This window comes from Fusarium proliferatum (genome assembly GCF_900067095.1).
Source record: "Fusarium proliferatum ET1 genome assembly, contig: FPRO_scaffold003, whole genome shotgun sequence".
In the NCBI taxonomy this organism is placed as follows: domain Eukaryota; kingdom Fungi; phylum Ascomycota; class Sordariomycetes; order Hypocreales; family Nectriaceae; genus Fusarium; species Fusarium proliferatum.
Genome location: NW_022194792.1, coordinates 1700380 through 1720315, shown reverse-complemented (window position 1 = coordinate 1720315; position 19936 = coordinate 1700380). Strand labels below are relative to the sequence as shown.

The following is a 19936-nucleotide window of genomic DNA, read 5'->3' as shown; positions in this document are numbered from 1 at the left end:
AACTCGAATACTATGATCTGTGGTGTTGTGGATAAGGAAGATAACAAGAGTCAGCGCTGAAGCTCCAGCGCCGAGACCGCTCAGAAATTGGGCCAGGTATGACGCGATTGCGCAATCGCCAAATCCAGGGTTCTCTCCCTATTCTCCCTTGCAGAAAGTCCAAGAAATGAATCAAAGCTTCAAAAAAGCACAGACAAAGTCGCTGAGCCCGATTGTGTCATATTTGGTTGAGCATTCGCAATTGAACACTCGAGAGTGTTGAGATTGTCTCTCAATTGCTGGCTATCATAGGCTTCACGCCACAGCCTTTTGTCATGATGGATCGTTGATTGGGTTATTGATGAGTGCACAGCCACTTGGCCAGCCTTGCGGCATCAGTAGCCACACGATCCGGTGCCCCCGTAAATCGGCACTAGCCTTTCGGGGAATATTGTTGATTGTAAGTCAGAAGAGGGCCTGAAGACTTGTTCAAGACGTGATGAGAGTTCTGAGGGTAGAGGAAGATATTTGGGTAGTTGTAGAATGGTCTAAGTCAGTTGAACTTGAGTACATGCTCGGTAAAGAACCAGATATGAAGGATAATCCTGGGATAGGAGAGACTCAAGTGCCAACGATATGAGAGCAACACTTACCATCGTCAGAATTGACCAGCAACTCTACGGCCTGTCTCTTCTCATACTCCAAGATCTTTGCACATCCTGTACAACCCCCACCATTCAAAGAAGTGTCAAACATGATCACAACGCTCATAACAGCAGACGATAAAAGAGCTCAGGCAAAGAGATTCAATTAATAGAGAGAAGAAATACAGGTAAGAAATAAGGAGTAAGATAAGACAGGACAAAACAAGCTTCTGCCCCCCAACATAACATAAGGGAGGGTAACCAGGTGACCTGTACGACCTGTACTGTATACGTGTGCACGTCTCAGAGACAGATACAAAGCAACGAAGAGACATTGGGCTCACCGATATTTTAGGCCACCCCTGATCCTGATCCTGATCCTGAGCGTCTTTCAGCCCGGCTGCGGCTTGACATGGGTCCGGCTGTTGGCGATATCGGGGGCGGGACGGACGGGAGCTGGCCGGGCTAGTTAGTCTGGGCTGGGCTGGGATAAGGGTGCATGCGCTGAGCCGTCGTATCGGGAGTGAGTATCCTTGTTATGGTCACATTCAGGTCTTGGCTGGCGATTTTGTTCGTTTCATGTGTAACTTGTGGTTTGTATTTCTATCTAACACTCTATCCTTCCATTATGTTCGATCTAACCCCCAATGTAATAATTACTGTCTTACATCAGTTGCACGATAAGGCCTTGCTCACATCATATTTATTCCCGTCCTCTCCGGCCATTGGCGCTTCCTTGCCCCAGATTCCGTCAGATCGGTACCAGCGATCGCCACCGTGACCCAACACTCAGGCTTTGACACCCTCTTGTCATCAACACGTTCGGTCCGTCGCAATCTCTATCATCAGCACTAATATGGCGCATTCTCGCCGTCTTGTTGAAGGCCTGTCCGTGAAAGGCTACAGTACTTTGGTGGGCTGGCCAGTAACCGAAGTGTCTCGCATATGCCTTAAACATCATGGTTATATTGCCCATTTGCTGTCTCCAACTCCAAGACGGTCAGAAACCAGACCTCGTAGGCCATTGATCGCTGATCCCTCGCTGCACGGGTGCCTCAGAGGGCATGCTCGACCGCTTCTTTTTTGATGAAGAAGGTGGTGGTCGACATGAATGATGGTGTATTATCGAGAAGCTTCCACTTGCTGATATCAGTCCCATGGTCGACAAGAGTCTTATTTAGTTTGGTCGCTCGCAGTGCCAACTTCTCTAGAAGATGGCGTGGCAGCCATTTGATGATATCCTGGGCCATTGGGGTTTCGTAGAGCGCGTCAATCAGCTGGCCTGCCATAGTTAAGCTGAACTGCTCGCACAGTCTGGTCAGGATATCTAGGCGCCAAACGAACATATCCTCTCGTCTTTGGAAATTTGTGCAGGGCGTATAATGAGTGTTCTACATCAGCAAGAATACTAATTTTACTTCGTTAGGAGACGAACGCAGCCCAGTGAAGAGCCAAATAGGGGCGGGAGAAGGGGTGATATACTATAGGATCTATTACGGTTTCTTCCGTGCTGTATTAGACGAGTTTCTGCTTAAACTTCAGATCCTTGATGGCTTCTTCCGTACTAAGTTCCAAGAGCTTTTGCTCGAACTCGGCAGAGCCGATGACCTTTGCCCCACGAAAAGGACATGATCCCTGGGTCCTATAGTAGACGTAGACCTTCAGCATAGGAAAGGTATCCATGCACTCTTTAACCGTCTGCACCACATTCGCTACTGGGCATAGGTACACAAAGACAATCTGAGTGCATCATTCCTCCCGGCGAACCAATACCACCTTCTTCGTCTCTTCGCAGCACCCGATCTTCTGGCAGGTCATCTGGATCTGGGGGTATCTTATCATCACTCAGCAAGTCGATGCCCCTGCCTTCCTTCTTCTGCTACTCTCGGAACCTCTTCATCCAATCGATGTTGCTTACTCGTCGCTCAAGGGCCGTCTTTTTGACACTCGCTTGGTATTTGTCATCCGCCTTAAACGCGATAGGAATAAACTAAGCGGTCATCTATACCCAGGCCTCCTTCAAAATATCTTCGGATACCTGGGTTCGGGAGAGCGCAACTGTTCCTGTGCGTTGAGCCTGGTTGTGAGTGAAAAGGAGCTGGATACTGATGACTGTGGCCTCTGTTTGGAAGGGCAGTGATTCAATCTGACCCCATGAGGTTTATATATGACACCGGAAGACTTCGTGTAGAACGTAATACGAGAGTTTAGGAGAGCATGCCAAGGTCGCCGGAGATGTCTTCGTCTTCGCAATGGGTTTCGACGTCTGTGGTGAGGTCTTTGTCGTCGAGGAAGCTCTCAGCATCGCCGGTATTGCTGACTTTATTGCCTCATGGTTTGGAGTCGGAGTCTTCGAGGAGATCGTGGAATTCGCCGGCGATGTCATCCTCGATGGCAGCAGAGTCGTCATGTTCTTGGCGAGGCCGCACCGAGAGCTTAACTTCTTGGTCGACGGCGTATTGCCCGCGTCCTGCTGATCCTTTTCCCGACCAGCTTCTTGGCTAGCTTGACATATGTGCACCCGAAGACCCTGTCGACCTCTTAGTATGAACCACGTTCGTGGACATTGGTTATCGAACCCCGGCGGTGTCATTCGCCACTGGCAGAAGCAGGGGCCATATTGATGGCCATCAAGCAATTGACCCATATGCCAGACGTGTTCATTATATCATTAGAAAGAGTGTACCGAGACTCCCTATGTGCTGCAAAATGCTGAGTTCTCTTGTGTGCGTATTTTCTGGGATAGGATGAGATCCATGTCTTACTCGTTGGTATTTGATGTATACCACAGATACATTTTGAGGACAGTTATGTTGATTACCGCCGCCGATTTGAACCACCAGCCAGAGGTCAGGTTATCATCAGAGAGATTGTGAAGATCATGCATGCATTCTGCTCCGCTTCTAGTTCCAGAAGGGTCTATCTCTATGGTGCTTAGTTGTACCCAGAGTTGGACTGTTCTGGCGAACGTTCTAACGAAGCTTCTATTCTATTGGGTGTAGCAGTAACAATCAGGAGGCAGAGGCATTTCTTTAGTGGTCATGCTGGAACCCGAGCCGCTTGAGGTACAGCAAAGATCATGGTCTGTCGTCCCCGTGGCGACATCTTGTGTGCGTTAACGAGGCTCTCGTAGTTGTCTGTTCAATGATCACGACTTCCCACAGCTGGCGCGTGGACCCTGGAAACTGTAAGATCAAACTTGCCGCCACGATGGCCTTTCTAAACCCATGCGATCCAGCCTCGGATTATTTTAGCTTCTAGTATCAGGAAGTTCCAAGTAACTAAGGCATCTTCTAAGGAATCTTGTTCTTCTGCCTGATGTGTGGCGCTATCTTCTGGCATCTGTTGATGAAGTGTGGTATACTTGAGGACTTGCAGCATCAGGGACTGACGATGCCCGCCAGAGTATGCGCGGCATCACGGATACCGACCTCTCTCGGAAGCAAATCCGGGCCCTTCTGAATGCGGCCTGATAACCAAGGGAGAATAAGTCTTGATATTTGTGAAGGACGCGCACTGTCCTGGAGCCGGATGAGCTCATCGCACAGACGTTGGCCACGCAGGCTATCGACGAAGACGGGCTGGTCGGAGACCTCCTCGCCCATCTTACATGCCAAGAGTCCAGAATTCATGGTCTTATAGCTATCTGAGCCCGTTACGTAGTCCTCCCAGTATGCGGTGGCCTACCTGGGGTAGTCATCGCCGCTCTTGTTCAGGTTAAGTAGGACGATGATCCTGTCTGCCTGCTTGACCTTGGCCTTGTTGTGAGGCTCGCCCAACTACATTTTAGTACGTAGACAGGAAAATGATTCCCAATAGAAAGATCCTCTCGGCTATCTCTGAATAATTCTGTACTCTTCTTTTATGCTTGATCCTGGGGGTTGCCCGGAGCCCAGGGCTTCATGGTTTGTTTCATTGTGTTTGTCTTGATCATCACGGTGGTCGTGACTATTGTAGAATCCAGTATGCCAGAAAAGCCATCAACCTAACTTAGCGTCTTATACCTTTATCTGTAGGATCTAGAAGACGTGATAGCGTTTAAAGTCTGTTGCCTCTTTTCGTCCTCCCTGTTTGCGCCAATAGATTGCTTTCTGGGCGATGGTGGTGGTGACTTGAGGGCGTGGCAATCGTCACGCCGCTGTATCCATGGTTGCGGTTATCCGACCGAAAACTGATACCGATAATAAAGAAAAGATAGGGATGTTTTGCTTATCTATACCGCTTAGATACGAGACTAGATCAGGTACTGGCGCATGCCAGAGTTTGGGGCCTTTCCAAGAGTCTTGATGTTGAGACTCTGGGCCTTGGTGATCTCGTAGATCTCGGACTCGCCTCAGTACTCTTGGTTGGGGTACCCTTGGTTGGAATACCTTTGCTAAAGTGTTTTTCAGGGTCATCTCCGACAATAAATCCCCCTCAATATACTCCTTTGTCATCTTTGGGCTACAGATAAGCTCATCTCCTTTGGGCGCCTTGGGGCATGGGACGATGGCAGGTCTATGAATCAACGGCGAATATTGATTATTGGAAGTTTTCACCCAGCCGGTGTCAGTCTTATCTTCTTCACCTGAGCGCTTCAGAGAGAGAAACATGTTGTAGACAGGGCCTCTCTTCACGGAGGTGGCCGATTTGTCCCGGTTTTCTCCAGATGAGGCCATAGTCGCTCAGGCCTGGGGCATAGAGAAAGGATTTTCCACGAAAAGTGAAGACAGACAGCCCAGATCACTTCTTATTAATTTTATTGTGCTCCCTTATTCCAAAGCTTGGGAGAATGAGTCGAAGAACCGGGAGTACTTGGGCTGAGGCATGTTGTACCATCTAGTTATATGAACCAAGGGAGCACTCGTGGCAGATTTGAATGCAAGTCGGTAGGAACAAGAGTGATCCATAGTCATCACAGAAATCGCATTTGGGGGGATGTGAGAGCCATGTGGATCTCGTGGGTGGTGATATTGCGGCTCAACCCAGTACGAGCGATGTTGATAAGGGCGGCGATGGCATGAATCAAGACCTCCTTGTAGTTACCTCTCATAACTTTTGATCTTGGAAGAAATTGGCTTTCCTCTGTGTCATTTGCAAACATACGGCAGGGGGCTTTTGGCTAGCTGTGCTGTCTGAGAACGCCTGTTGTTGTCAATTAAAAGGCTTGAACACAGTCATTGAGTCTTTTGTTCGACGAGATGTGACATATTTATTGAGTCGTTCCTGATATAGCGTAAAATTCTTGTCATGACAAAGGACTTTATGGAGTCTGACCAGCTTCTTCTACAATAGTTTGTTCTGCACTGTGGGATATGCGCGGTAACTCTCATATCTTATGGGGTCACCGGGTTCTATTCCGGTTTTCAGATCCATTGTGCCACAGCTGTTGATTGCTACTTCGTGTGCAGAGCTCCACCAGATTTGCTTTTCTGATATCATCGACGATTATCATGTGTGTGGAGAGTTACCAGACTAGCCTTCCTTTGTCGTATGAGTCGACAATATGTAGGGGCTGGAGGTTACTGGCACATGGAACGTGAACGAGGCGGCCAGCATAATAAAATGCCGCCGAGGCGCGGTGAATCCGGCGCTGTCGAAGTATATGTGGCATAAGGTACTGTCTGATGATCTAGCCGAGCTGAACGTTGAAGGCGAGAGCTGCAGCCGCTAAGGTTGCTAGATGCAGTAGTCATATTGCCACGGTAGTATAGGTCATTGTTGTCCTTGGGAACCTGCACAAGGCCTTTTGGACACAAGTTCTGTTTCACACCGTAGATTTCATGCCAAATAAGCCGCCATGTTGGTTGATGAACGCGCGCAAGTCTGAATTGCCAACCTTCATCAGTGAGATTGTACTTTTGAATGACGGCGTTGATTTTGCTGTTGAGCTATTTTTGCACTTTTTCAAGGACGCCTTGAGGGACAAGCCCTAGGGAAGACCAATGTGGATGGGTTATTCAGCACCTGCGCAACCCAATCTTGTTTGTGGGTGGAGGTCCCAAGGTTGGCCTTAGACTCAGACTTGGGCTTTTTGAAGCGATTCTTGCCTTATTTTCCCTCTTCTAAGACGAGGGAGATAAGGACGTTTGTACCGTCATCAGTGGCTGTCTCCTTGTATAGACTAGCAAATAGGACGTAGACTATATCATCTTCATCTTCTTATGCATGTTTCGAGACCACGAAGACCGACAGTGACGTAGTCCTTAGAGTGGGTAGAGGAGATGTGGTGGAATAGAGTGGTGATGAGTCCAGACGTTCGCAGCATCATATCATGGAATGCTGCAGTCGCGCCTCAGTATCAGATATCCCTTGAATTCAGCCTATGATAGGCTTCTGCGATCTCTGCGTCGCTGCCGACGCAGGTAGACCACTTCTTGATCACATGTGTGGTGTCCTTAGATAAGATATTCTTCATATCTCAGCGATGCTGTAAATTGCGGTTAAGGTATGTATGCGAAACCAGTCTTTATGGCAAAACCCCTATCAAACTGGTTAGGATTTTCAGGATGAATAATAACAGGCAGAATGGATGGTATACCTGACAAAGCTGTGACACGGCCATTAGAGGGCTGGATTTTTGTGTTATGGCCGCGGATGTTTATGTATGAATGTCATATCGGTGATAATGTAGCAGGTATCTCACGGCTGTGGCGGAATCTCAGTCCTCATTGTCGCTAGTTCTTCTACTCGATTTCCCCTTTCTCAAATCACAAAACGGACGAAGTCTTTTGGGCTTCTTCCATTCCGAAGAAGGAGGAGTTCTACCCAGAAGGACCTCATCAATCATCTGGACGTTGTCGCTTTGGAGGTCCAATTCGCTGGTGTCATGGGAGATCCTTGTGGTAGAACTTGCGCCAGCCTCTCATTTCATTGGACAGGGGTGGAGGTTGTGTAGAAAAGAATGTCTTGGTGCTAATGGTACTTTCGACTTATAGTCCCGCCGAAATGGTTGCCCGGTCAAGAGTCTTGCTTTCATGTGGCCTTGCACTCGAGGCCTCGTTGACCACTCCAAGTTTGTCAAGTCATGGAGTATAGTCTCATGCTGGCAAGAGATCGATGGAGTTGGACTTACTAGTTCACTATACTCTTATAATTTAACGGATTGCGGTAGGTGATTATTGTCCGAGTAGGATTACAGGAGAATCCTTCATGATCCCTCAACTGCTGACGTCGACGGAAGCCAGTACCACAACCGTTGCATTCCCAGGTAGGTGCATAGTGACCTGTGCAGTGCTGGTGTATAAAATGTTCTCTCATACCAGGTGACTGTAGAGTATTCGTTAACGTCGGCCTCATAGATGTTACGGTCTCCGTCAAATGCTGTTATATTATTGTTACATTGTTGTTGCCATCCTGAGGAAGTCCAGTCGAATAACCATATATAATATCTTGAGGTCGACCAGTAATGGCTAGGTTGTGAAGGTTCGTGCTTTGAGTACCCTTGCACAAATCCGTATGTCTTCCGCTCGATCCCACTCGCGGAGAATAGAAGACTTGACATACTTCGCTGTCCCGATTTATGAGTTACAGCAAAGGCGCTAAATGTCCCAGGTTGCCATTCACTTCCGTAAAGGTAATATATAGGTATCAGTTTCGAAAGACTCGCATTGACTCAGCAACATCGGGGTTGAGACATCTATCTAAACATGAAGCTGATGTAGCAGTCGATGGTTTTCGAGAGCTTGCTTCCAGCACAGGTTTCCGGATGTCAGAAAATCGATCTCACCGTCGACAGGTGTTTTGTATATGCATTTGTGTCTGAGGGCGATAACTCGAACTTGCTTATGATACGGCGACAAGTTGTGCTGCCAATTTATCAAGAGGCTGTAGTGTCTCGAGCTTGCTATGCAATATCGGGGCAGTAGAAAAGACCCCGTATCAAGACGAAAGAGCGGTTGCAAAAAGACCTGCTGTCGGAAATACGCCCCATGCGGGTGCCTGTAGAGAGCCTTGCATCCTCAGCGGTGTAGTCGCCGACATCTACATTATCCGGTGCCATGGAAATTGCGAACTGGGACACCACATCCCAATCAATGTCGTGTTCAGACATGGAGCAAGCAGTAGTGCAAACTTGAACACTAGTAGCGCATGCAATAGGGTGAAAGACGCGGTTGACAATCTCGATTCACCTATAACCAGCGAGGGTAATGAGAAATGTCTTGCTGCTGACCGTGATACTGGGCCTTGATGACTTCTGCTTGGCAATGACACTCTCGGAGAGGCGAGGGGTCTTGAGGTCCTCGACGATGACAACGTTCTCGTAGACTGTGGCTTTCTTTTCTGTGGACGACGAATTTCATTTCCTCGAGAACAACATGGCAGCTCCTCGGCATCATTTTGGAGCTGCGAGATATCTTTGAGATCGAGGATCACCTCACTAAAGGCGTTCCCTGTGGCCTTGTATCGGTGACCGGGTATGCGCTGGATTGTATTTATAAGGCATGGGTTTCGAGAGGGGGTTAACCATATTGCATGGCTAGCACTGCAGTCTCCATTGTGTCGATGCCTGTGCTGTGTTCGGCAACCCCTGGACTAAGGCTCCAATGTTAGCATAGGTGCTCATGAAGGCAAAGGATGGGACAACGTACTGACCCCGAAGCTACACCTTGTTGCAAAGGGTCATTTATGTATAGCCCGAGATATGGTCGTTGTCTTGATAGTCGGAGTCTCGGGTCCGCGAGACTCCGTCATCTCTCGTACCAACGCTTCCGCCATCAGAGATGGATGTTGTTTGTGATAATCACTGACTTGAGAGATCGGTATGGTCTGCCTGAGAGATTCCCAAAAGATACTGATGAGGGATTTGTATGTCGATTGTGAGTTGTCTCATCAATGGAATGATCAGATAGTATATATAATAAAGTTGTCGTTAAGTGATGATGAAGAAAAGAAAAGGTATCTGGGAAGAAAGGAGGTATTTATACTTGGACGGGGACACAAGCAACGTCATCCATTTCAGTCTCAAGATGACGGTTTTTTTTTTAAAAAAAAAAAAAAATCATCTCCAAGACACTTGTCTCAGTGTATATGCCATTTTGTGCAACTACAATGATAGGCAAGATGACAATCGTTGAGTGAATGTCCCTTTTTGGCACCTTGGACGAAGCAAATGCAAAGACAGCGACAACTCCGACATCATCGTCACAAGCTTGGCAAGTGCAAGGCAACTGTTCTACTGTACTATCAAATCTACATGTTTGTTCAAGCATTTACTACTTACAATGTGGTGCTTTGGGTCAATCCGTTTGCAAGCATGGACAAGCTGCATTGCTGTTGATGCAGCAGTGCATACGCAGCCGCATGGCAAACATAAAATCGCTCCATAGCAATCTTCGTTCTTGCCAAACACCAATTACTTTAGGCAAGCTAGTTTGGTCCAAACTCGCTGTAAACGTGAGGTCTTGGGTGGGTTTTGGCAAGCAATGAATGGACAACATCAAGGCAAACGGACATCTTTGCTCAACACCACTGTAGTCAAGATGATTGGGCTACATGATAGTAAACGTCACAAAACAAAGGGCAAGCAGCCCCTACACCAATTACAACGAAGCAACAGTCACGCAATGCAAGCATGTTAGCGAGGCCAACGCATCCATCGTCAATCTGCATGATGACAGACACTTCACATCTCGCTTACAAACCCCCACCAAAACCTGATATCATCAAAATGTCACGACAAACGTCACAATCTTTAGGCAAGGGCACACAATTTAACAATCCAAATAAGAAGCATAAAACTTCTCATGTATTGGTATACATGCCCCTCAGGGCTACCTAGGTACAAACAACTCTTCCCAAAATCCCAACCCAATGCAAACAGCTCCGTCATCTGTCTTCCGTGCGTCATGCAATAATTCCACCTCCACTCAAGCGTGTGCAAGAGCAATCTTTCATAGTATTCATAAAAGGAAACGAAATAACAAAAAACGAAAGGGAATAAATCGCTGGTGGGAAGGGCATTCTTCTTAGCCCATCCATGATCTGTACTTGAAGGAGAAAAAAAAAGTCCGTAAATGTAATGTAAATCTTTGTCTCGTCTACCGTAGATGTTGGCATCCACCGGTCTTAAAAATGCGCCAGAGTAATATGCAAAAAACGATGAAATGAAAATTTGTAACATGGGGGGGTATTAAATCCCGCGAGATCGTTATGCCATGACGAGAGAGCGTTCCTTCTTCTCCTTGTTCTTGAAGAGGGCCTTGAGCATGTTGCTGTTGTTGCGGTTGACCTTTGGTCGTACAGTGACTTGTGATTCGTCGTCTCGTCGGCTGCTGCTTCGGCTGTCGATTGACCTCGTCTCGATCTTCTCGGAACGCTTACTCCTTGATGAGCGATGACTGCGCTCACTGTCGGCGATGCTCTCTGCGTAATCCTCACGTCGTGTACTCCTGTCGTCATCATCACGACGACTTCTGTGGCTGCGATGGCTACGGCGGCTGTCATCTGTCCGGTGTGTCTTGTGACTTCGTGAACTCTCGTGTGTTTTACTTGTTCTTGTGCTTCGGCGGGACTTGGTGTCGAAATCGTCTCCTCCGTAGCGACTTCTTGTCTCCCTGTCGGCCAAGGGTGTGATAAGCTCCATGTCGACTTCACTCTCATCCTCTCCATAGGGCACAATGCCTCTTCTCCAAGTCTCAATTGAACTCAAGTCGTCATCAAGGATGAGGGCCTCATCGACGCCTGGGCCATACTCGACACCGTATTCGCTCTGGGTTCGCAGAGGTGCAGGACGATCCATAGGCACGCCCTCATATGCCAAGGCCTCCCGCGCCGCCTTCTCCTCCTTCATTCTCTGGAAGATCTTCCATCCTCCGAAGCAGATAACAGTGACACCAGCAGCGATACTCGTGCCAATCAAGAATTGCGGGGACGATAAGAGAGAAAAGACAGCTGGCGATCCACTCTTGAGAAGACCCAGAAAAGCGGGCGATGTCTTCTTGACCATCTTTGACAACTCAGCAAGCGAGAGCGCAACGGCCGCCGCGTGGTCTGGGTTCTTCTGGAGCTCGGCCATTGTCGTTGTAGCCGAATGGTGGATACATTTGGCTTCGGTTAGGAGACCCTCTACGCGGTGAACAAGGCCCATGGCCTGCTTCTCATCATAGTACTGCGGGTCCAGATCGGTGCGGTCCTTCAGATCGGGGGGAACGCTTCCATAGGCGAGGTCCATGTCGATTTCCTTGCGTGGCCTCATTTGTACTAGTTCTCCAGTCGATCGATTTCGGGGGACCATAGGGCCAGCGCCGTAGGCAGAAGGAGCCATGCTACGCTGAGGCATGGCAAGCTCCATGGGGATCTCCTTGTATACAGTTCGGGTGGGAGCTTTGCTGGGAGCTGTGGCGGAAATTTCGGTGTGTCTCTCGAGGTTGTCAAGAGTCAGCGCACGGCGACTGACAAAGTCCTCTCGGGGGTGTCGTGAGTGGACGCTTCGCGATCGGCGACTGCGTTGTGAGCCAGCTTCGCTGCGCTGGTCACCTGCGCGAGGAGGATAATATCGGGAGCGGTCATCGTCGATTTGAAAATGCTCTACAGGAAAGGCTTGAGGCTGAGCATTGACGTCGAAGGATTGCGAGCGCTGCACACCCTGCTGGGCTTTGATCTCTGCCTTCTTGTCTTTGTAGTTGCCCTGAGCTTCCTTGAAGATGGAAAAGAGCTGCTTGCCCTGTGAATTGTTAGCCAAGGTTGGGAAGCGCAAGCGCAAAGGGATGACGAACGGTCTTGATAATCTTGCCGGAGTTGTTAACAATGGTGATAGTCTGTTCGAGCGCCATGTTGGGCAGCGGTGTAGGTTTCGAAGTCCTGCTCTAAGTCGCAAAGGTGCGACAAGGTGAGAGCAAGAGCTGTAGATGCGCGGGATATATGTCGAAGAGAGGAGGCCAGCTCTCTCTATTTGTCTGTCGGAATGTCTATCTCTGGATCGTGACGAGACAGATAGACAGGACAGGACAATATAAGGAGCTGATGCTTGCCAATGCGACAGACTCAGACTCAGACCGCAACGAAGTTGACGAGGTAAGGTAGATACAAGGACAAGGGCAAGCACGAACAACGCCCAGCCCGTTCTTGAAGGATACGATCCGATCAAGGACTAGGATCCCCTTTACAAGACAAGAAATAGGGAGCGCGATGGAATAAATGATTCACGCTTTCCCGGTCCCGCGGTGGGAATTGGAATGGATGGATGAGCTGAGGGTGATCCGCAGTGGGGGTGAGTTTGAGAGATCAAAAAAGTGGGCGGGGAACACAGAGATGAGAAATGGGTAATCCGAGAAAATTATGAGGTCGGGTCGGTCAGGTTCCTTGCTTTGTACCGACCGGTATGACCACTGAAAGAGGTAGCCCAGAGCTTTGCGGTACAGCGGCCTCCGGGGGTTCAATTGCAGGGGACTAGCTCGCTGTGGCTCAAGAGACGGAGCACGTAAGGTGGTTTTCTAGGCGGTGGCGCCGGGGAACAGAGAGTTCGGTCCACTTGATGGAAATGGACAAGAAAAAAAAGGGTCTTGTCTGGGAGACAGCTGGAGCTGGAGGGGAAAACAGGTGAAAGTGGAAAAGCTAAGCTTGTTGGAGGCGGTGGATTTGTCGGTGAGGAAAAACCGGGAGTAGAGGGGCAGGGTAATCCCAGATTCGAAGAGTAGGACGAGAGGATAAAGAGGAAAAAAAGAAGGCGACGGGGGAAAAGGGGTTGATAAGTGGTTATACAGAATTGTAGGTATCAAATCAAATAAATCCCCCGTGGGCAGATGGACATGCACAAGGTGCATTCACATCAACAGGTACGGTACATCGGTTTGAGTTTGTCCCAGGCATGGATTGGAAGGGATGGATGGATGGATTGGGCTGTTAAATGACGGGTTGACTGAACTGGACTGGACTATCGAGAGCGACTGGCTGATAGTGATTCTCAGGCACAGTAGCTGTAAGCGAATAGGCCCAGAGTGTGACAAGCTGCACGATGATGAGGTCGTGTTACAGTTGGATCCCGCATCGCATTGCAGATGGAGATTTGGAAGATGTGATCAAGATATTTGACTCAATCACTTTGAACACTACGGTATGACGATCGTTGTATCTTCCCAGAATCTCTTCTTCCTCGGTACATATCGTGTCACTCACTGTACCTCCTGTATGTAGACTCAAACCTGAATCTCCAACACGATAGCGAAATCACAGTCCCCATCCTCTCATACCAGCTCAGTTCTCTCGCAAGTTGACGCCCATATCGTCTCACCTCCATCACCTGGAGTCTCTGCCGATTGGCTCAAGAGCCCACCTCCTTCGTCAGGCGCCTGTGCATAGCATCCCAACAGGGCACATCCCTGTTTTTTTCGTTCCTCTCTCTGTCGAGGCCCGCTAAGGCTTTCAGCGCGCGCCAATTCGCATCACACATGTGGTTTGTCTGGCACCCTATCAAATATCGACAGGGCGTGCCCGCCTACGTAGGTGGTATCGAGGTCTCTCGATACCGACAATTAGGGAGGAACTAGAAGCAGGAGAACCTGGGAGAAGGAAGAAAAGAAGATGGCTGGTCCGGCATGCGGGGATGCGTTTCCGTACGAGACGAGATGTGAAGGGTTATGCTGGGCTGTCGATCTTGTGCTGCCGGCCTGCCAGGATGTTCCCTCTTTGTGTTGGTCACGGGGATGAAAGAGAGCATCTTAGCATGAATCTGAAAGTTGAGGTCAAGCCCAATCATTCAATGGCTGAGCCACATTTGGCCAACGACTTCTGTGGCTGAAGTTAGTCTCCTCTCCTCTCCTCTCTCTCTCTCGTCTTTCAGCTGGCCTTGTCACACTTCTTCCCCCACGGATGGTCTCGACTCGCAAGTCAGATGCTTACAGATGAGTACTATCATCAGCTATCTGTTGTGTCAAGGCCACATAAGCCTGTGGCAAAGCAAACTCTCTCCATCATACTCAGCTTAGAATAATCACTCACTGCCACAATTCCTAAAAATCAATACCTCGTCTCTGCCCAAAGAAACACATGGGTCGATAACAACAAACCAACCCAAGAACAAACAGTTGCTCGGATTGAAGCAGACGATGCCATGTGGCAGTCTCCCCAGGCTAGTCCCCTACGGAGAAAAAGGAAAAGCAATCATTAGTCTAGCCCTCCCGTGGCAGATCCTGCTCCTCCGAATGGTATGGGACTGGGACTGATCGGCGGGCTTGGCTCACCCTAGACCAGACCTGAGTGAAATAAACAGGAAAAACTGCGTTGAAGGCCTCAAGACGGGATATGTATGTTGTACTGTACATACTTAATTGCTGACCTTTGCTCCACTTGATGTCTCGTGTCGTGGTTCACTACGACTCTGTCTTATTTCAATAGCTCATCCTGTTTGTGGTGGCTTTTGTTTTAACGTTTCTTGAGCTGTCAGTCAACGTCAGGCTCTGCCTGGTTCCGATTGTCGGGGTCCCCAAGATTTCACCCCGCAACTTGAGCTTGTCTTGGCAAATACGTAGGTAACACTCAAACGGTCATGAAGAGGGTTCTGATATGAACCGAGTCATGAGGATTTGTGTGTAAAGGTTACAGTTCTCAAGAGGGTTACTTGCACCAGCCGGAGATGCTGTGTTCAACGTTTAACACAGCACAGAGTAGTATATACCCTATAACTTGGTACCGTTAAAGTTGCGCAATCCCTGCCTCATCGACTCAATCACCCCATCGAACTAATCGAGCCCCGGATCTTTCTTAGCCCAGATCACGGACAATCATGTCATCTCAGTCCAGTCCCTAAAGCCCCCAATTCGATTCAATTCCTCCTGTCAACAATAGACATGACATCTAATATCCTAATCATCACCCATTGAGAAAAAGCAAGTAACAATTCAATTCCCCGCGTCAATTCCGGATCTCCGTAGTGTCTCCACCAAATTATCCCGCACCGTCGGCGTCGGTACTCGTAACGCAACCTCACATCATCACTCAATCACATCAGCATCTGTAAAATCATGTCCTCAATATCCTCCCTCTGTGCCGCGCTGCAGACATCCACGACACACGTCGTAGACGGTCTGCGCAACTTCGTCACGTACTATCCGCAGGCGAGGCTGGACCTTGCTAGCTTGTCCCGGGAGCTCGCGGAACTGCAGATGGTAGCGAGGCTGCTGCATCATAACGCCCAGGCCCTGGAGTCCGGAAGCGCGCCGCTGCCGGGAAGGTTGGATGAGGCGATCAAGGGGGTTGTTAGTGAGGCTGGGGAGCTATTGGAGGAGGCGGATGACGCGTTGGATACGGGAAGGACGGCAGAGGAGAGGACGCCCTCGTGGTTGGAACACACTGCCGAGAGGTTGTCGCCCTTTGCAAAGTTGCTTGAGGGTTTGAGAAGTGGGATGAGTCTAGGGCTTGACTGTGTGTTGCTGTAAGTTCACCTCATTCCATTTCATAAGATGTTCACTAACATTCTCATAGAGCCATCAATTCTCAGCCTCATGATGGTGAGAGAGAACTTCCCGGTTATAGCAGCTCTCAGATCCTTCAAGAGGCATCAGCTATCCGCTCACGATTCCTCCAAGAATCAGACAGTGAAGATCCTCGCGTTGAGAGCCAGCGATCCATCATCAGAGAATTCATCGAGGCTACCCAAGACTTCATCTCAGAAAGCTCATCTGCTGCTCCACCACCAATTGCGGAGAGTCGAGACCACAGCAACAGCAGCATCGCTAATCCAGAGTAAGTCCTCTCTCACAGATATTTCTCAGTATATTAACGTCTCAGGACAATTGCGTCGTCTCCTCACTCAGAGACGAATGAGCCGCCTATTCCGGATTACAACGCCATCGGTATAACCTCTACAACACCCCTCCGCATCTCACTCCGCCACCTCGCCAAGAAAGAACTCTCCAACCATGAAGTCGTCGAAACTGCGTATGTATCTCGCCACAACGCCCCCACAATCGCAATCTCAACCCTCGAGTCCCCTACGCGATTCTATGACATAAGCGCCAATCAGGTTTCATGCTTGCAGAACCAGCATGGCGTCAACATGATCTTCTCGCGCAATGGTCGTCAGTGGGCATATCTTAGCGAGGAGGACGGCAAGGGTCTCAATGCGGCGAGCCATGATGGCATCAACTTCAAGAAGCCGGTTGTTTACCTTGGCGACTACATCAACGGACGGAAGATCCCGGTTTGTAAATGGCCTGGTGGAAAGCCACTTGCGTTCTCGCAGGACGGGAATTGGCTTGCGGTGGGAAGTACGAGAGGTCGGGTTGGGCTCATGGACTGCAGTGCGAATATGAACAAGGCGAGCGTTGTGATTCCGTGTCATATGGATGAGGTTACACATGCTGTGTTCACACCAGACAGCAAGCTTCTCATCACACAATCTCGCGACGGCACGATTCGCATAACGAATGTGGAAACCCGCGCATCGATCGCCAAGCTCGAGACCGATACCTGGAAGAAGCCCGTGTTCCTCGGAACGTCGCCCGATGGAGAAGTCATCGTTTCGTTATGGGGCGACACGGTGTTCCACTGGAACCACGGCACCGCAGCCCTCGAGTCGTACAACCTCAGCGGGCGAAGGACACGCGAGGGCTGGCCCATCGCTGTATCGGCGGACTGTCGCTTCTTGTGCTGTAGAACAGATGACGGTGTCGATGTAAGTGATATGTACTCGGGAAGAGTGCTGTATACGATTAAGTTTCAGAGCGGGTTTGTTACGGCGGCGTCGTTTAGTTGGGATGGGAAATACTTGATTCTTGGAAAGGCGGCGTCGTGGATGGGACTCAAGATGGGAACTTCGACTTTGGATGTTTGGGAATTGGTATTCTAGGCGTTGAAAATGGGCTGTAAGTTGGATGTATGTACGCTACAGAGAAAAGTTATGAACCAGAATTTGACATTGATGTTTGTGTAAGTTGACTATTAAAGTTGCTGAGAGCATTGTCATACATAAACTATTTACTCGACCTCCCTCCATCTCGCCTCAAGCATCTGTATCCTCATAAGAGGCCCTCCGCTCATGACCTCCGCCGCAGCCTCTCTCGACTGTCTATCGTACGAATACCCCTGCATGACCCATTCATTTGCATGGCCATACCCAGCATACGAGTTTCCAACAGTATAGCTATGTCCCATTGTGGCATCTTGAGCCCATCCCATGCTCTTATAAAACGTACCCTGTGTGCCCAACATCTGCGCCTGCATGGCTGCTATCTTTTGCTGATTGAGGATCTGTTCGCATTGCATGATTGTCTGCGTGTAAACGACATGTCTTTGCTCTCCAACTGCCAAGAGACCTTCTAGATCCCCAGTTCTGCAGGCCTCGGCGTAAAGACCTCTCATGCGCGGTGAGTAGATATCGCACATACGCTCCTTTTCTGGCTCTCTCACGCCAGTGAGTGCAAATCGAGGCTCGAGTGCTGTTCCCTTTGCAAAGGAAGCATAGCAATCTTCACAGATAGCCAAGACTCCCCATCCCCACCATCGTCTATTCTTGCTAAAGTTCTTCCTTGGACATTGTTGCACATGGCCCCATTGTGCAGTCCAGTCAAGAAAGAGCTTGCTGTCTCCCCAATTTCGTGCGCTAACATATGCCTCGAGAGCCTGAACTGCTCGTGGATGACCCAAGCTGAAGCCGCAGAGGTACAATTCGTCTGGCTTGGTGCTGTTGTCTTTCATGAACCATCGTGCCCCTCCAATTGGTTTGATGATGCCCTCATAGCACGCCGCGCATATTCCCCAGCCGGGAGGATCGTTGATAGGTGTATACCACGAGCTTCCTTCCGTTCCCTCCCTGTTGCAAACAGGGTACTTGTCCATTTCCCACGCTGCATTCCAAAAGAGACTTCTATCCTCATCATCCAGTGCCTGATGCATTGGAATGATGTGGTTCAGCTGCCCAAGAATACATCTGGTCTGGAAGTTTCCTCCAGCAACCTGCCGCCAATTATCCTGATCCTCAGAAGCATAGAAGTAGTCGTGATAACACGCTGCACAAGCTTGAAGGTCCCTCGGCCCATTTATAGGCTTGTACCATGCGCGCTCATTGGCGTTGATCGTGTCGATCTTGGGACATTCCGGTATTTGTGCGCGCTGGTTGAACTCTTGACAGAATTGAGCCCATTTGTTCTCTTTCGCATAGTCCATGAACTTGCGTTTGAGGAACCATACGCTTAGATCACAATAAGCACCACCTTCATTGGGTAAGAGCTGATAATACTTGGCAAACGACGAAGTTATGAGACCGTCCTCGAAGCAAGCCTTACAAATTGTCCCGTTTGGAATATCAGCTGCTTTGTACCACGACTCTCCCTCGGTGATATTTTGTTCCCTGCAGTCTTTGATGATAATTCGCCTCTTCATAAACTCAACAAGCTTGTCAAGACTACCAGACTCAACGGCTTCGGGGAGTAATGTATCTTTGATCCGCCTGATGTTAAATCGACATCTGCGCTTATGTCCATCGTCGTAGAAGACCTTTCGGAACGAGTCCCTGAATTTGGTGTCGTAGATAAGGTCTACATAGCAGCGAGCACAAATGACGAACTCCGGTACAGCAGCGTGGTAGAACCAGTGTTGGGGGAAAGATGTTAGTGAGCCTGAGCATTCAAGACCTGCTTTTGCACCGCAATCATGCAGCTGTGCTGGCTCAGGGGTTTTGACGCGAGGAGGCTTCGGCGCAGAGACGGGCCTGGACTGAACGATAGGTTGTCGTTGAGGTGGACTTTGAACAGATGGAGGTGGTGGATAAGATGGAGTGCTTGCTTGTTGCTGTTGAGGACTTACTGGAACTGGTGCGTGATACGAGTTCCGTTGACTTGCCTGCTCTTGAATTCTCGGAGAAGGCTGTGCTTGAGAGCTCTGTGGTGGTGGAGGATAGTATGGTGTCTGCTGCGAAGTATGGCCAGGAGACACAACTGCAGGCGACACATGTTGGTCAGACTGCGGTTGGACTGGGGTCGTAGCCTGAGCAGGAGGAGGCCCGGGTGGAGGGGGTGGTATATAGCCTTGCAAAGGACTAGAAGGCACTTGTTTGTGGCTCTGTGGCGAAAGATACGAGTTCTGAGCTGGCGGAGCTGTATACAATAGTGGTCTTTGTGCAGGACTCACAGTCCCAGCTGCAGAAACAGGCCTCCTCGGTAAAGGCGGTGCAGCATCCTCCACGTCCGTATTAATCCTCGGTGGCAACGGTGGTCTATCCACCTCTTGTCTCTGCTTCTGTATCTCATCATACAATCTCTGCTGTTCTCTCACCAGCTCCTCCTCCGCAAGTTGATAGTTCTTAGCCTCTTCAGCTCTCAACCTGTCTAGCTCCTGGGCCTGCTTCTCTTGTTCGATCCTCATGTTGGCGAGATCTTCTGTAGCTTTCTTCATTTGAG

At 49.4% G+C, this 19936-nt stretch overlaps 4 protein-coding genes across 4 annotated transcripts; 2 read left to right on the top strand and 2 right to left on the bottom strand.

Moving 5' to 3' along the window:
- Nucleotides 1-2875: 2875 nt before the first annotated feature.
- FPRO_06499 (uncharacterized protein) lies at nt 2876-3100 on the top strand (the record flags this gene model as incomplete). The annotated part of the gene is made up of 1 exon (XM_031228580.1): nt 2876-3100. One exon carries the CDS (start codon nt 2876-2878, stop codon nt 3098-3100), a length of 225 nt encoding a protein of 74 aa, XP_031078903.1.
- Nucleotides 3101-10752: 7652 nt separating this feature from the next.
- FPRO_06500 (uncharacterized protein) lies at nt 10753-12376 on the bottom strand (the record flags this gene model as incomplete). Its single annotated transcript, XM_031228579.1, has 2 exons — nt 10753-12267; nt 12320-12376. The coding sequence occupies 2 exons, from the start codon at nt 12374-12376 to the stop codon at nt 10753-10755; spliced, it is 1572 nt and encodes a 523-aa protein (XP_031078902.1).
- A 3186-nt stretch (nt 12377-15562) lies between these two features.
- FPRO_06501 (uncharacterized protein) lies at nt 15563-17388 on the top strand (the record flags this gene model as incomplete). The annotated part of the gene is made up of 3 exons (XM_031228578.1): nt 15563-15972; nt 16023-16283; nt 16329-17388. 3 exons carry the CDS (start codon nt 15563-15565, stop codon nt 17386-17388), a joined length of 1731 nt encoding a protein of 576 aa, XP_031078901.1.
- A 128-nt stretch (nt 17389-17516) lies between these two features.
- On the bottom strand, nt 17517-19931 carry FPRO_06502 (uncharacterized protein; the record flags this gene model as incomplete). Its single annotated transcript, XM_031228577.1, has 1 exon — nt 17517-19931. One exon carries the CDS (start codon nt 19929-19931, stop codon nt 17517-17519), a length of 2415 nt encoding a protein of 804 aa, XP_031078900.1.
- Between the last annotated feature and the right edge of the window lie 5 nt (nt 19932-19936).